This window comes from Caloenas nicobarica, chromosome 27 (assembly GCF_036013445.1).
Source record: "Caloenas nicobarica isolate bCalNic1 chromosome 27, bCalNic1.hap1, whole genome shotgun sequence".
Taxonomy (NCBI): domain Eukaryota; kingdom Metazoa; phylum Chordata; class Aves; order Columbiformes; family Columbidae; genus Caloenas; species Caloenas nicobarica.
Window position 1 is genome coordinate 4,867,709 of NC_088271.1, and position 14,412 is coordinate 4,882,120.

The following is a 14,412-nucleotide window of genomic DNA, read 5'->3' on the forward strand; positions in this document are numbered from 1 at the left end:
ACAGTCTTTTAAGAATGAAAGAGACCAAATAAATCACGGAATCGTAGAAAGGTATAGGTAGGGCAGGACATTTTGTACTTCCACTTGCTGGTTGAAACAAGGTTGGCTTCAAAGTCAGGTCAGGTTACTCAGTCAAATTTGGTCCAGTTGAATTTGACACTCTCCAGGGATGGAGATTCACCACTCACTGGTCCATATGCCAGACCTGCTCCACCACCTTGGGAAAGCACTTCAAGAAAACACAGTCCTGTCAGAGAAGGGGTGTAAAACTCCCTTTTTGCTCGCACGCTGTGCTGGCTGCAGAGGAAACGCTGTTCTCATTTCAGCTCCAAGTTGTGCCAAACACCAGCCCAAACTGCCAGGAATTCCCAGATTTCTGTGTCTTTTAGCTCAGCCCCTGAATAGCCCTAATTACTGCAAGCCTTGCTCATACTTCCAGGCTCCTTTGCCACGCAGAGCCCACAGAGCTACGGGGGCCACCAGCACATCGATTCCAGTCCTGGAGCCTGCTCAGGAGCAGCATTCATGTTTCAGGTGAATTACAGATGCGAACTACAGACTATGAACCCTTCTAAGGCAATTTTTTGTGTTTGCGAGTGGGTTTAGTCGCCCTTGTTCACATGCACTTTGCTGTGAGCCACAATTTGGAGCAACAAGCTTGCGTCCTCCAAGAGAAAACATCAGCTTTTCCCAGCCAGGCGACTTCAGTGATCCCTAGCACGGCATTTTTTAGGACTGCGCCCACAGGTCTGGTGTTTTGGCACGTCCCTTCAGCTCCTCATGGCAAGAAACAACCGGCCCTCTGCTCTCGGGGCCTACGAAACCTCCTTCCCTTCATCCCAGACCACCATCCGAGAAGGTTCCGCGATGGCCCGTGGAGACCAGGTGTTGCTCTTCTGAGCTGACCCATAAGTGATGTCGGGATGAAGAGGGCTGCGTGCCAGCAGGAAGGCGTTCAAATTCTAGAGGTTCACTCAGCTGTTCGTTACATGCAAAGCAATTAACACAAAAACATTCCCCTCCATGTGCACTGCCCCACACTGTTACAGGGTCTGCAGTTGACCTTGTGTACAGTTCCTGGAAACGCTCCACAAGCCCCCCAGTATTCCCTTATTAAACGTATTATTAATAATATATTTAATATTAATACTTTAATAAGTATCACTATTAATATTTTCATAAGCCAGGGTCAATTCTGCAGTGCGTTGAGCATGTGAGTCGCTTCACTTGTGAATCCACCCACTGACAGGACCTATCGATCCTTTCACCATGGCAAGTGTTTTACCTTGTAGATTTTCCCACTGAAATCATCGTGAATCCTTGCAGACGAGGACAGTAGAAGGAACTTAATTTAATAACAGCCTGCAAGCCTTCTGGAACTATACCAGATGCCACAGAAAAGACAAAGTGTAGGCTGTGCAGACGGTTGGTTCCTCAAACCTGCCAGGAGATGACCTCTCTCCTTACAGCTGGAGAAAGACTGATGGCTTTCCTTCCTCAGGGAAAAACCCACGGCTCAGTCCTCCATACGGGGGCAATAAATGCTTCACAAGAAATCACCTGCTGAGTTAGAATCTCTGAAAACAATAATTGCGGTAATCAACATCACCGCCGTGTTGTTAAAGACCCGCACAAGAGCTTATGTGCAACTATTGGTTTCCAATTATGAACCTTCACAATTGCAGGTGCCTTGAACTCAGGCCGACAGGTGTGCTTTCTTTATTATTTCCAGCAAGCAAATGTTTGTAAATCTGTGGCTTGGCAGCTGTTCAATAACACCATGTCATTCATACAGCAGTTTCTGGCCGAGGGTCACGATGCCACAGGAGGTCTCAGCTGTCACAAGAGGGATGAGGATTCTCACAAAACACCCTGGGTTTGGTTTAGAAGACCCACAGAAATGGTCTGGCAGTTGGGAAAGCCCATAACATTGGTCAATTGAGTCTGACAGAAACCCATGCTGCTGTTGGAAAAGGAAGCCCTGTCCTTCCCGAGGTTACTTGTCCCTGCCAGCTCTCCCATGCCACGAGGGATGAGACCTCTGAGAAATAACCCCATCAGTTCAGAGACAGGTTAAAAAAATAGGTTCTCAACTGGATCAATTCCAGCACAACCCGACTTACACAGTGCCCTGGATATGCTTCCCGAGTACTAATAGTCACTGTATCACTGCAAATCATAGAAGTGAACTTCTAGTGTCCACCTTCTTGTCCGGGGCACTGGGAAAGCGATCGAGTTGAAACTGGGATCACAATTACCTGTGGTGCTGCCTTCGCTCTCCAGCCTCTATTTCTCTCCTTGCTGATGAAGCGTTTCAGCTACAGATTCAAACGTCAAGCGATGTTATTGCTGCCATGCCGTGGAACACAACACCATGAATCCTTCAGGGTCTGAGCTCATCCAAATTACAAAGGTTCAGAAGTAGAAAGCCTTCAAACACGGTGGGTTGGGGTTTTTTTGAGAGCTCAGCCGTGGAAAAATATTTAATTTGTCAAAGTCATCGTGACTTTTAGGCCATGTCCCTTTAGAAATGCTGACCTAACAATAGTACTAATCAGAAAGTATGGCATTTATAGTATCTTAATGGCATGCACCCAAAATAGATCCTAGTTATATCAGCAAGTTGACAAGCTCACAGGGTACAGATAACTCTTGTAATTAATTTCTAAAAGTCACAGGAACTGTAAAGTTGGTGTGAGTGGAGTTTACTTCTGATTGAAATAATACAGTGCCAGAATCACATTTACCCTGGTATTACTACCTGAAGGTAAATTAAATCAGAATCTGGCCTCCAAACTCTGTTAGGATAAAACTCTTAATGTTAATGATGCTGGAGAATACAGGCTCTAATTAGAACATGAATAGAAAGCACACTGTGACCTGCTGGCTCTTAAGGGCTGGTGAGCAGAACTTTCTGAGGTTCATTCTTGTTAAATCACTTCCCTTAACTAGGTCACACCACCCACTATGCTGGTACCACACATTCGTCAGAGAACACAGAACAGTAATTCCTGTAATTAAAGTTGCCTGACATTTCCATGATAAAAGCATGTTCACCGTTTCTTATAGGTTTAACAGGCTTTCATGCTCTGAAGTGGGATTTTCCATAATGGATATCTGTATCAGAATAAAGGCTTACATTCAAAATGTAATTATTGTTTTTTAGATACTCACATAATGGGTAATTACTCTCACACTTTTTAAATATTAGTGTTTGGCTCAGTTTGTAGGACACGCCTGCTTTGGGACAGGAACTTAATTCCATAAAAACTGGAACTAAGTCAGCCACATTGTATATCCCTGAAAATTATGGTTCTCCTGTGATTAGAGACATGCTAATGTTGTCATTTAAATTCTCTGCACCAATTGTGATCCAGTTCTCCGGGGAAGAGGCACAGACAAGGTCTAGACCTACAAACAGACTCAGGATGCCGTTTGGAAACCACACAGCCAGCACTAGTGCCAAGCCCTGGAAGCTGCCAGTGGACGCACATGGAACGAAAAAATCTTACAAAGCTGTTCAAAGTCTGAGGCCATGAGCAGAGGAGATGAAAAAATCAGCTTTAGGTCAGCTGGGATCAAATAAAAAATGCAGCAGCCTGATGACCAGAGTTTCAGTAGCATTGCCTGGGGTTAATTCTGATTTTTAACAGCAATGTTGGTTTTCTCCGTCACTCGCTGTGACAACAAATATTCCAAGCTGCTTTCTCCTTCCTTTCTGCTCTGCCCACCCTCAGATCCCAGCACTGCTGGGTGGGGGATCTGAGACCTCCTGTTCTCTTAGGTGCTTGCTGGATAATTCCTTTGCTGTTGTTAGTTGTCAAAAGTTGCATTTAGTCTCTGAAAAGTTGCATTTAGTCTCTGAGTGCAGCTGCAGCTTTAGCCATCATGATGAAAATCCCGTTCCTGCATATGAGACTATCACTCAAAATTTTGTGTGAAAATGGCATTAATGTTCCTCAGCTTTTCACAGTTGCCTTGTGAATAGGATGTTTGATTGACAGTGACAATAGCCCAGTTCTTTCAAAGTTGTTTCCTCTTCAGGGAGCAGATACAGTGGTGCTCACTGAAGAGTTACCGGCCCAGCCTCCCCTTTTAGCCTCCTTACAGGCATTATACATCAGGCTTTGCATTCAAATACTTTGTATTCAGACTCTGCACCAAATACAGAATAATTAATTAATTATTATTAATTTCCTTGAATGATTTTCTCTACCGTGTCCCTTTTATTTTAAATCTTGGATCCTCTCCAGAATTTCGATGCTTAATCCCCACAGAAGCCAATGAGTTCAACAGCCCTGAGGATCTGGGATTTCTTCTAGTCCTAATCTCTTTCCCATTCTTAGCTCCAGAGAGGAAAGGTTTGGGCTCAGGCCTAACGCAAGCTTTTCTAAGGCCTCGCTGTGTGTTCGTCAGGTCCCTGTGGATACCACGGCTGGAGTCCTGCCCTCAGAGGCCCAGGGATGACTTGCTCAGGACTGCATAGCACGTTGAATAGCGAGAAGTTTATTTAAGCCAGGGAAGGATGGCAGGACCCATCTTGGGTGAAAAGCAACTCCAGCTGAGCTTGGCTTTCCTAACACTTAACTGCAAGCTGAAGAAGTATTTCTATGTTCCTCTTTAGCAGTCTGTCCTTGTTTCCGTCTCCTGTGGACATATTCTTCTGTTCATTCACAAGGTCTGTGTTTAGCCGTGTTTGTCTCCTGACACATCTCCTTCTTTCCCTGACTGCTGGGACGGGCTGCTCTTGTGCTTGGAGAAAGATGTGCCTAACACGCTGCCAGCTATCTTCAGCTCCTTCTCTTTCACAGAATCCCAGAATGTCAGGGGTTGGAAGGGACTTCGAAAGCTCATCCAGTCCAATCCCCCGCCGGAGCAGGAACACCCAGATGAGGTTACACAGGAAGGTGTCCAGGTGGGTTGGAATGTCTGCAGAGAAGGAGACTCCACAACCTCCCTGGGCAGCCTGGGCCAGGCTCTGGCACCCTCACTGGGAAGAAGTTTCTTCTCATATTTAAGTGGAACCTCCTGTGTTCCAGTTTGCACCCATTGCCCCTTGTCCTATCACTGGTTGTCACCCAGAAGAGCCTGGCTGCATCCTCCTGACACTCCCCCTTTCCATATTGATCCTCACGAATGAGTCACCCCTCAGTCTCCTCTTCTCCAGCTCAGAGCCCCAGCTCCTCAGCCTTTCCTCACACGGGAGATGCTCCACTCCCTCCAGCATCTTCGTGGCTGCGCTGGACTCTCTCCAGCAGTTCCCTGTCCTGGAGCTGAGGGGCCCAGCACTGGACACAATATTCCAGATGAGGTCTCCCCAGGGCAGAGCAGAGGGGCAGGAGAACCTCTCTGACCTACTGACCACCCCCTTCCAATCCCCCCCAGGTCCCATTGCCCTTCCTGGCCACAAGGGCCCAGTGCTGGCTCATGGTCACCCTGCTGTCCCCAGGACCCCCAGCTACCTTTTCCCTGCACTGCTCTCCAGCAGGTCATTCCCCAACTTATACTGGAATCCGGGGTTCCAGACCTGCCTCCCACAGAATCCCTTCTGCTCCTGAGTAAACCAAAGCCAATTCTCTTGCAGGGTCTCAGCTCTGCCACTTGTCTTTCTCACTTCCCTCAGGATCCTGAACGCCACAGTTTCATAGTTACTGCAGCCAGCACTGCCACTGATTATCACAGCCCCAAACAGTCCTGCCTCGGACATACCAGACCCAGGAGGGTGTCCAGCTGAACTAGATGGCCCGTCCAGCAAGTTTTTTATCCAAGAATTTATCCCTGACACCCTTTAGAAACCACCTGGATTTCTTGCGCTCACTGCATTTCTCATTCAATGGATAATGCAGCTTGCACTAGTAATCATACAACTCAAAAAGGTATTGTTTGGTTTACAGAAAAGTTCCACCAAATCAGCGCTACTCATTTATTCTTACTAATTTTTGCCAGTCCTGCTGTTATACCCAATCGAAAATTCTCCCAGCAGCCAAACAGCTGGTTTAGGTACGCAGTACTTGCAGGAGGGATCAGGAGCCCTTGGATTCCACGCTATGCTGGTGTGAGCGCTTGTGAGGGATGTTTTCAGGTGACCAGGCTGTTCCCACCCTGTGCCCCCATCTTGAAGCAATCAATAAGGTAAGACTAAAGCGGTGTATCTCTTGGTGCCCACCTCTGAGCTAGCTGCTCGACGTAGATTTTTTTGTGTTAGATTTAGGTTATGGTTGGAGTCAATGGTCTTAAGGACCTTTTCCAACAAAAAGACACTGTGATTCTGTGCTGTTGGCTGCCTTATTAATGAGTAGAGACCCAGCAAATGAAGTCAGGGAGCTCAGGTGCACTAAGAAGCCAACAAAATACGGGGAACATCAAGAGAACGACGAAAGCACCAGTGTGGTTACGTACTATACTGTCTCCACAATGTATACACCATATGGTAGCATTTTGTGGCCATGTAGACCCTTGGTGTGCCTATATTTTGAGCAGCGTGTGCAGTTCTGGAGATGGTAGAAGTCACAGAGAATGGCAAATATCGACCTTTGGGACGGAGCAGCAGCCTTCCATGAAGTGAAAGGGTTTGATTCTTCAGTCTGGAGAAAAGCCTAGGAAAGATCTGGCCAAGGCTTACACAGCCACTGAGGAGTGGGTGGGATGATCATGTGCAGGAAACCCCACAGGACTGTAACGAACGTTTAACGAAGAACTGTTTTTTTTACAAAACTGAGGACCTGGTGCCTGACCCCAGCCAGGGGAAGGACTGAGAGACATTGGACTATGAATCCTTAATGTAAAACACAGTCTCTTCCCCGAATATATACTGATACCTGTATACATACTGATACCTGTATGCATACCGATACCTGTATTTACAAGTTAATTTAGGGGGAAGGGTAGCCAAAGCACCAGGAATCCATATCTTAAGTAGATTGATAAGGGGAAGGGTATTGTATGTAAACTGAGGCTGGTGTCGGGTAGTCTGTAAACCCTGCAGTACCAGCCACTGGGGAGCAGGGGAGGGAAATCGTGCCCAGGATTTTAGGGGGATATAAGCACGGGCTTTGTGCCCCTTATGTGTGCCTGCCTTTAGGTAGAACACCCGGTGTTGCAGTATTGTTATTAAAAAAATTGCTTTGCTGAGAGATCCTGCCTGAGCCTATTGTATTTGCAAAATTATTGTTTCCTACAGGACTGCAACGCAGCTCTGACGACGGCGGGGACTGGGAACCCAGGATCGGTTCAGCTCAAGGAGGGAACTTGTGGGTTCTGCAGCCACGGGACACTCCAAATGCAAGTGGAGCGCAGGGATGTGCAGGGAACGGAAAGATCCACGGGCAGCCGGTCCCCGAACGACCGCCGGTGCTGGGGCCCGAGCGGGGCCGCGGGCAGGGACCGGGCTATGGGGGTCCCCATAACCTGTCGCCACAGGGGGAGCGCAGCCAGGCTGCCCGCTCGGGCCCCACCCAGCCGGCACTGCGGAGCCCTCGGGTCCAGGCGGGCCGCCCTGGAAGGACACCGGGCACCGGCAGCTCCCACAGCCCGCCCGCCCCGCCGGGCTGCGCCTCAGCGCACGGACCCGCCCCGTCCCGCCGCCGCGCATGCGCAGCCGCGCGCCCCGCCCGGCGCCTCCCGGCACCGCGCGCCCCGGGCCGGCCGAGCGCGCCCCGCCCGCGGCGCGGCGGAGCCACCGCGCATGCGCGGCGCCGCCACGGAGCGGCCGTAAGTTGGCGCAGACGCTGCGCGGCGGGGGCCGCGGTGAGGGGAAGGCGTCCGGCGGCGCGGGGCATTGTGGGCCTGATTGAGGAAGTAAAATGGCGGACTTAGCGAACGAAGGTAGGCGGGCGCTGGCGGCGGAACGCGGTGCCGGCTGCGGGCCCCACACGGACCGGGTACCGCCGCGCTCCCGGCCGGAGCCGGGCCCTGCGATCCGCCCGCAGAGGCGCGCCCGGGCGCGGGCCCGCTCTGGGAAGCGCCCCCTTCGCGCGGCCTCCCCGTGCCCCGGCCCCTCCGGGGCGAGCGGCCGGACAAAGGGAGCGCCGGGCCGGGCCGACGCGCTCCCCGCCGCTCCCGCTCTGCGCTGCGGGGCCGGGGCTGGCGGCGCGGGGCGGCGCTGGCGGGTGCCCTCGCCGGGATCGCGGCGGGTCCGGGTCCGGCCGGGCCCCGGTGCTGCCGCCGAACGCCGCGCTACCCCCGGCCCTTCGGAGCCGCTTCGTGTCCCTCCTTGCCCACTTGATTTTTTGGGGTCATTGCCTGCAACTTTAGGGCTGTTGTAAATCTTTCCTTAGCTCCCATTTGCGTTCATCCTTCCTCTAGCTAAGGAAATAATTAGACGTGGTTATGTAAAACTATGTAAAATATATATATTTTAAGCTGGAAACCTCCTAAGTAAAGAGATGTTGGTCTAATTTTTCTCTGAGGAGCGTTAGGGAAGCACCGCTATGGGATGTGGATGTTCCTCTCCCAGGTGTGCAGACTGTTGGAGCGACAGAGGCCATCAACAGTTTGCCTTTGCAAATGAGTCACTTCCCTCAAAGTCTCTGCAAACCCAGGTTTGCCCTGGCTGTGTCTGTTTCTCATCGTTCTTTTCAGCTGATGGAAGAGGGAGACGTGCCCAGGAGGCAAATGGAAGTGTGTGAGGCCCCTTCTTTCAAGATTGTTTCTTCCATTTGAGCTCTGCACCAGTGGCAGTTACAGTTCAGATAGTAACATCAGACAACAGGAAGCAAATATCTACTTGTAGGTGTAGCTTTTGAAGATGAAGGCTACAAGTGGCCAGCCACGTAATTACACTGAAGTTATTTTACAAATCCTGTGGTGCAGCAGGTCGTGGGCTGTTGGCTCCCAAACTCCGGGTGAGCTGTCAGTGCCCAAAGCAGCACGATAAGTGGTCTCGAGGATGGTAGTAAATAGTCAAATATGTAGTGACTGTTTGTGAGAAACTTGATGACCGTGTTTATATACTGTCATTATAATGACCTTGTTGTGCCAGCCCCTCACTTTACCTCCCCATTCGAGTGGGAAACATCAGGCTCACCAGTGAATTTCAACTTACCAATGTTTCTTACATCTTTTGATGCTGAACCTGTCATGTGTTTCTACCCTTCCCTCTATATTTCTGTTGAATTGTGTAGACTGTTGGGGCAGGAGAGAGGAAAGTGCGGTGCCATCCTTACATTTTAATCTGATCTATCTTTCTCTTTTTTTTTCCCCTCTCTTCAGACTCTTTCCTGACTCTAGTGACTTCCCTCACGTGTGAATCTCCTTAATCTGTGCTCACATCTGCTTCCAGAGTTCTCATCTTCATCCTTTGCTGTTGCTTTTTCTTGCAATAAGGGGGATCAAATCTTTCATAAGTTTAAGCAAGACCAGCTTCTGATCTCTTGTCTCTTCTGCTCATTCTAGTATGAGCTGTATTGTGTTTGGGGTTAGTTTTTCTTTCCTCCAGTTCCATTTTCGAGGTGTCTGTTATTTGTATAGCAGTGCAAAGACCGCATACGTTCTAGAATTGGCATCCGTCTGCTGCAAGTCAGTGTGTTCCATAGTCTTTCTACTTGTTTGCTGTCTCTGACCTGGCAATGATGTTCTCAGGTGACTTTGGCTGTTTTCTCCTCATTCTTAAGCACGTCAAGTTGTTTGATTTTTACAGTACTGTAGTTGAGTGTTGTGGTTTTTTTTTTCCAAGTGCCCAGTTATTTGCATTCGAATATATGAAGTGACTACTTTGATACTGATAATTCTTTGATCTGCTGCTTCTTATCGATCTTCTTGTTGGAGGTACCTGATAGTTGAATGTTCATGTTCACGAAACAAGTGTGGTTAAAACAAAGCTCTTAATCATCTTTGATCTTGATTGATCTGTACTACAGTGCTATCTCAATCATATTCATTGTGAGGTGTGAAGCTAATTATTCTTTGACACATGGTGGACACAAGTGCCTAGAAAGAGATTGCAGTAATTTTTCAGATTGTTTTTCCTTGGTGTGTTTGGGTGATAGCTTTTCTTGTCTGTTTGTGCAGGTGAAGTTCTCTTAGATTCTTACCCGTTTGGTTACTGCAACAAACGTCCTTCTGGCCTCAAAAAGTGCTGATGTGTTCTGCCCATGTTCTTTCATCTTATTCGTGCAAAGCTCCTTTGACCTGTTGCCTTTGCCATGGCACCTCCATTGTTTCAATTAATTCATTAGTTTTTCCTTTTTCAACAGTATACTGGTTATGTTTACCTTCTAGATTCTGATGTCTCTGTTAGTCAGTTGTCTGTCTTAACTCACTCCTGAGATGTCAACGCTGCCTCCAGGTAACCACTCTACCAGTGTCCTTTAAGCCTTCAAACCGGTTTAGTGGCTGATCTTTTTGTGCTGCATTTCTTCAAATTTACAGGCATTCCCTCTAATATTCTCCTAACTACTTCATTTTCTTCATTCTAACCATTCCGTGAAGATTTCCAGTCGCTTGTCTTTCCCTTTTCTCTAGTGACTTGGTAAAGCTATACTTGTCTCTGTCATGGTTTGATGGCGAGCTGGATCTTGGCAGAAGGAGGTGGTTGGATTTGGGGGATCCCCACAGAGAAGAGGGTTGAAGGATAAACTGGTCCCAGTGCCACTTCCCAAAGTTTTATTGTGAAGTTTCCAAGGAACAGGTCCTGGCATTGCCCCTCAGCATGAGAAGAGATGAGCTGGGAAGTAATGAAGAGGAGAGAGTAACTTCTCCCCAGCAGCGTGGAGTTCAATCAACTTTGTCACAAAGATTTGGTGACATTGTGATAAAGGTTTTGGGGACTGGCATGGTGAGAAGTTTGATCATCAAATCCCAGGATTTTGGAAAGGAAGGCACAATTGTCATTGTTACTATTGCATAAAGCAGTTACTGAATGGTATTAAACATTTTCCCTGAAGTCTTCGGTATGATCCACCCCAAACTATTCTATGATTCTGTGTTCTTTGTTGGTATTCTGGCTGGATCACGTCTTAAAAGTGACATTCCACGCGTGTGGCGGTGAAGTATTGTGAAGAACGAGACAACTTCCCATCAGTCGTGTGTTCACGTGAACTTGAATGCTTTTCTCGTTAACTTGCTGTTAATATACAAGTAGTAATTTATTTGTATATAGCATGCTGTTGAAGCTGCTCCTTAGATAGTGGGATCTCCTTGTGTTGAGAATTAATTATTTTATCATCTTTCAGTCATTGAAAAGGTGCAAGTTTTTCTCAGGGCTATAACTTGATGCTTTCTTCCCATTTCCCTTTCAGGCAAACTCTCTCCTTAGACACCAAACACAATTTATTTTGGTTTATGCAATTGCCAAGTGTACAGTTCATGATTGGAGCAAGTTCACTGTGTGGAGCTGCTATAAATGTCCAGAAGATGAGAAAATTGAAGCTGTTCCTTTCAGAGTAAACCCATCGTTCCTTTGTCAGACTTGTACAATCCCGACATCACTTCTGTGCTGTTGCTGGCTTTTTTTTTTTTTTCCCTAATTGTTTCATTCTGCTTGCCTTATGGTGCCATTATGGTTACTTGGAGGGGAAAAGCTGGCATGCACCACTTTCCCTGATGTTTGTAGACTATATAAACAAGATTTTTTTTTTTTCCTATGGTGATTTACTTCAGATAAACTGGTGCAAAGTTAGGCTGAGTGATTTGGGTTGGTTTTGATGTTCTGTTTTTCTTTTTTTTTTTTTTTTTGAGGTGTCCTAATAATTCACACCCAAATGCCAGAAAGTACTATTTCATTTATGAGATAGAACTGTCTAAATATTAATTTTTGTTAACACATTTGAGTTCATAAATGTTTTATCTACATTGCAAAGTACTTGGACTGCCTCATGGTTTTCTTCTTCCTGTCATGTGAAAAGAAGCTACTTTTTTCTGACTCGTAACATTTGCTTTATGTGAAGTACCTGACAGAAATAGTAAAATTACGTCATGCAGAGGGTAACTTATTTCTATTACTGCCACGAGGGCTTGGGAAATGAAATAACACGTGCTCTGCAAACACACGCTTTAAATATGGTGTATGGAATTTTTATTTCATCTTAAATATGTAAAAGGCATTCTACCTTCCAGTATGCTATAGGAGACAGAAAATCAAGGGTTTGAAGGTGAATGACAACATCAGATGTTTTACCTCATAAAAAGCAACTTACTGAAGTTTTGAGAACGAGGCAGAAGTTTATTTTTTTCGATTTTGAGTGATATTCACCATGATATCAATTGAAGTCTGGCTGCAAATGATCCAGTTGTGTTTCTCATATGGTTGGACTTTGTGGGGTCTTTTTGGAGGTCAGCTGCTGCTGTGGTAGTTTTCTCATTGCTTTCGGTTTATTTGTTGCTATTCAAAGAGAAAAGAGTCTTGTTTTGTTATCAACACCTTTAGAATTTTATAATGCTACAAATTTCCCATAATCCTCTTTTAATGTTTTTTTAGCATGATTCTGCTCTTTATAATGTGAGTAGTATTAAAGGTGAAGTTACATTTTTGCAGCCTGAGCTGTTCAAATAAGCATGATAAAACTTAACTTTGAACTTAAATTTTTCTTGACGCTCAGATAAGCCTTTCATAGGCAAGAAATTATCACTCTGAATATTTTTGGTGAGGTAACAACCTAATTGCCGTTCTCCTTTTCCGTGTTTTGTCACTGTTCACAGGTGTGATGCACTTTTTCTCTCAGGTGATGTATTAGAATGAGTTAAGGTCAGAGCAGTTTTTCTCAACTTGTATGTGTTTAGTGTTGAAGGTTTCTCAGTGTGGTGGGTTTTTTTTCCTGCCTCATAGGTTTTCATGTAGTCAGACACTATTGCTCCTTTAAATGCTATTTGGAGTGAATTTAAAAAGAAAATGTTTGAAACAGTGTAGTTCTTAGCTTAAAAAATAAATTGACCTCGTGATAACCTGGCTACGGCGGGTCTGGTGAGGATTTGAGGGTTGTTTTTTGTGACACGGGGCCTGGATTCCTTCTGAAATCTAATGTGAGTCACCAAGATGGTTGGTGACCTGGGTTGTGTGAGGAGACGCCGAGGGACCCGGGCTTGTCCAGCCTAGAGAAGAAAAGGCTTCAGATCTGGAGCTTTCTGGGGTCTGTGAGGAGATCATTAAAAAGACAGACCAGGCCCATCACAGCAATGTGTGTCAGAAGATTGAAAGACAAAAGGTGAGGGGTGGAGCAAGAGATTCTGACTGGATATAGAGGAAAGGGTTTGTGGTTGTGTTTGCCGCCTTTTTTTTTTTTTTTTTCCTTATATAAGGACAGTCGGGCAATAGAAGAAATTACCCTGGGAGGCTGCTTGGTCTCCATCCTTGGAAGTTAAGAGCAGACTGGATAACCTGACGAACCTGGCCTGGCTTCATAGCTGAGCTTACTGGAGGCAGGAGGTTGGACTGGAGACCTTCTGTGGTGCAGAGAAGTGGTCAAGAGAGGTTCTCCTGCCCCTCGACTCTGCCCTGGTGAGACTGCATCTGGAATATTGTGTCCAGTCCTGGGCCCCTCAGTTCCAGAAGGACAGGGAACTGCTGGAGAGAGTCCAGCGCAGCCACGAAGATGCTGAAGGGAGTGGAGCATCTCCCGTGTGAGGAAAGGCTGAGGAGCTGGGGCTCTGAGCTGGAGAAGAGGAGACTGAGGGGTGACCTCACTAATGTTTATAAATATATAAAGGGGGAGTGTCAGGAGGATGGAGCCAGGCTTTTCTGGGTGACAACCAGTGATAGGACAAGGGGCAATGGGGACAAACTGGAACACAGGAGGTTCCACTTAAATTTGAGAAGAAACTTCTTCCTGGTGAGGGTGCCAGAGCCTGGCCCAGGCTGCCCAGGGAGGTTGTGGAGTCTCCTTCTCTGCAGACATTCCAACCCGCCTGGACACCTTCCTGTGTAACCTCATCTGGGTGTTCCTGCTCTGTTGGGGGGATTGGACTGGATGAGCTTCCGAGGTCCCTTCCAATCCCTGACATGCTGTGATGCTGTGAACCTGAACGATGCCGTCTCTCGTGATAGAGACACCATGGCCTTGGTGGCAAAGGAGGAGAATGTTTCTTGGTCTCTATCACTGCTTTGCCATGGGATTTACTCTGTAAGCTGGGTGACTACACAAAGAAATGCATCTCAGCAGTGGACCAGGTTGGTGTTTTTCCCCATTTTGTTCAGTTTTCCCTGGTCTTTTCTTCTCCCTTACACGACCTTCAAATGTGGATTCAAAAGGGACATGGTTTTTGCACCTATGCCCTCAAAATACCCATTGGATTTTTCAGTAATGGGCCATTTCATGCTACAGTAAAGATTTAAAGCATTGTATAGCAAAACCAGCTATTGTGGCCGCTGGAGATGCCACCAGCTGCTATGGTTGCACTGGTGTGAACTGGTGGAGAGGTACAACAGGCCATGGTTTGTAGGAAACGTGGTTGATAGTGCAGAGCTGCAAATGGTGATGT

The 14,412-nt window shown here is 47.0% G+C and overlaps 1 protein-coding gene across 1 annotated transcript in view; it reads left to right on the top strand.

Annotated features, from left to right (window-relative positions):
• Positions 1 to 7,740: 7,740 nt before the first annotated feature.
• RANBP3 (RAN binding protein 3) overlaps positions 7,741 to 14,412 on the top strand; it is a 41,850-nt gene continuing 35,178 nt past the window's right edge. The window contains exon 1 of the mRNA XM_065652745.1: positions 7,741 to 7,824. Coding sequence (XP_065508817.1) covers positions 7,803 to 7,824 — 22 coding nt within the window. The 5' untranslated portion in view covers positions 7,741 to 7,802. The remainder of the gene's footprint in view (positions 7,825 to 14,412) is intronic.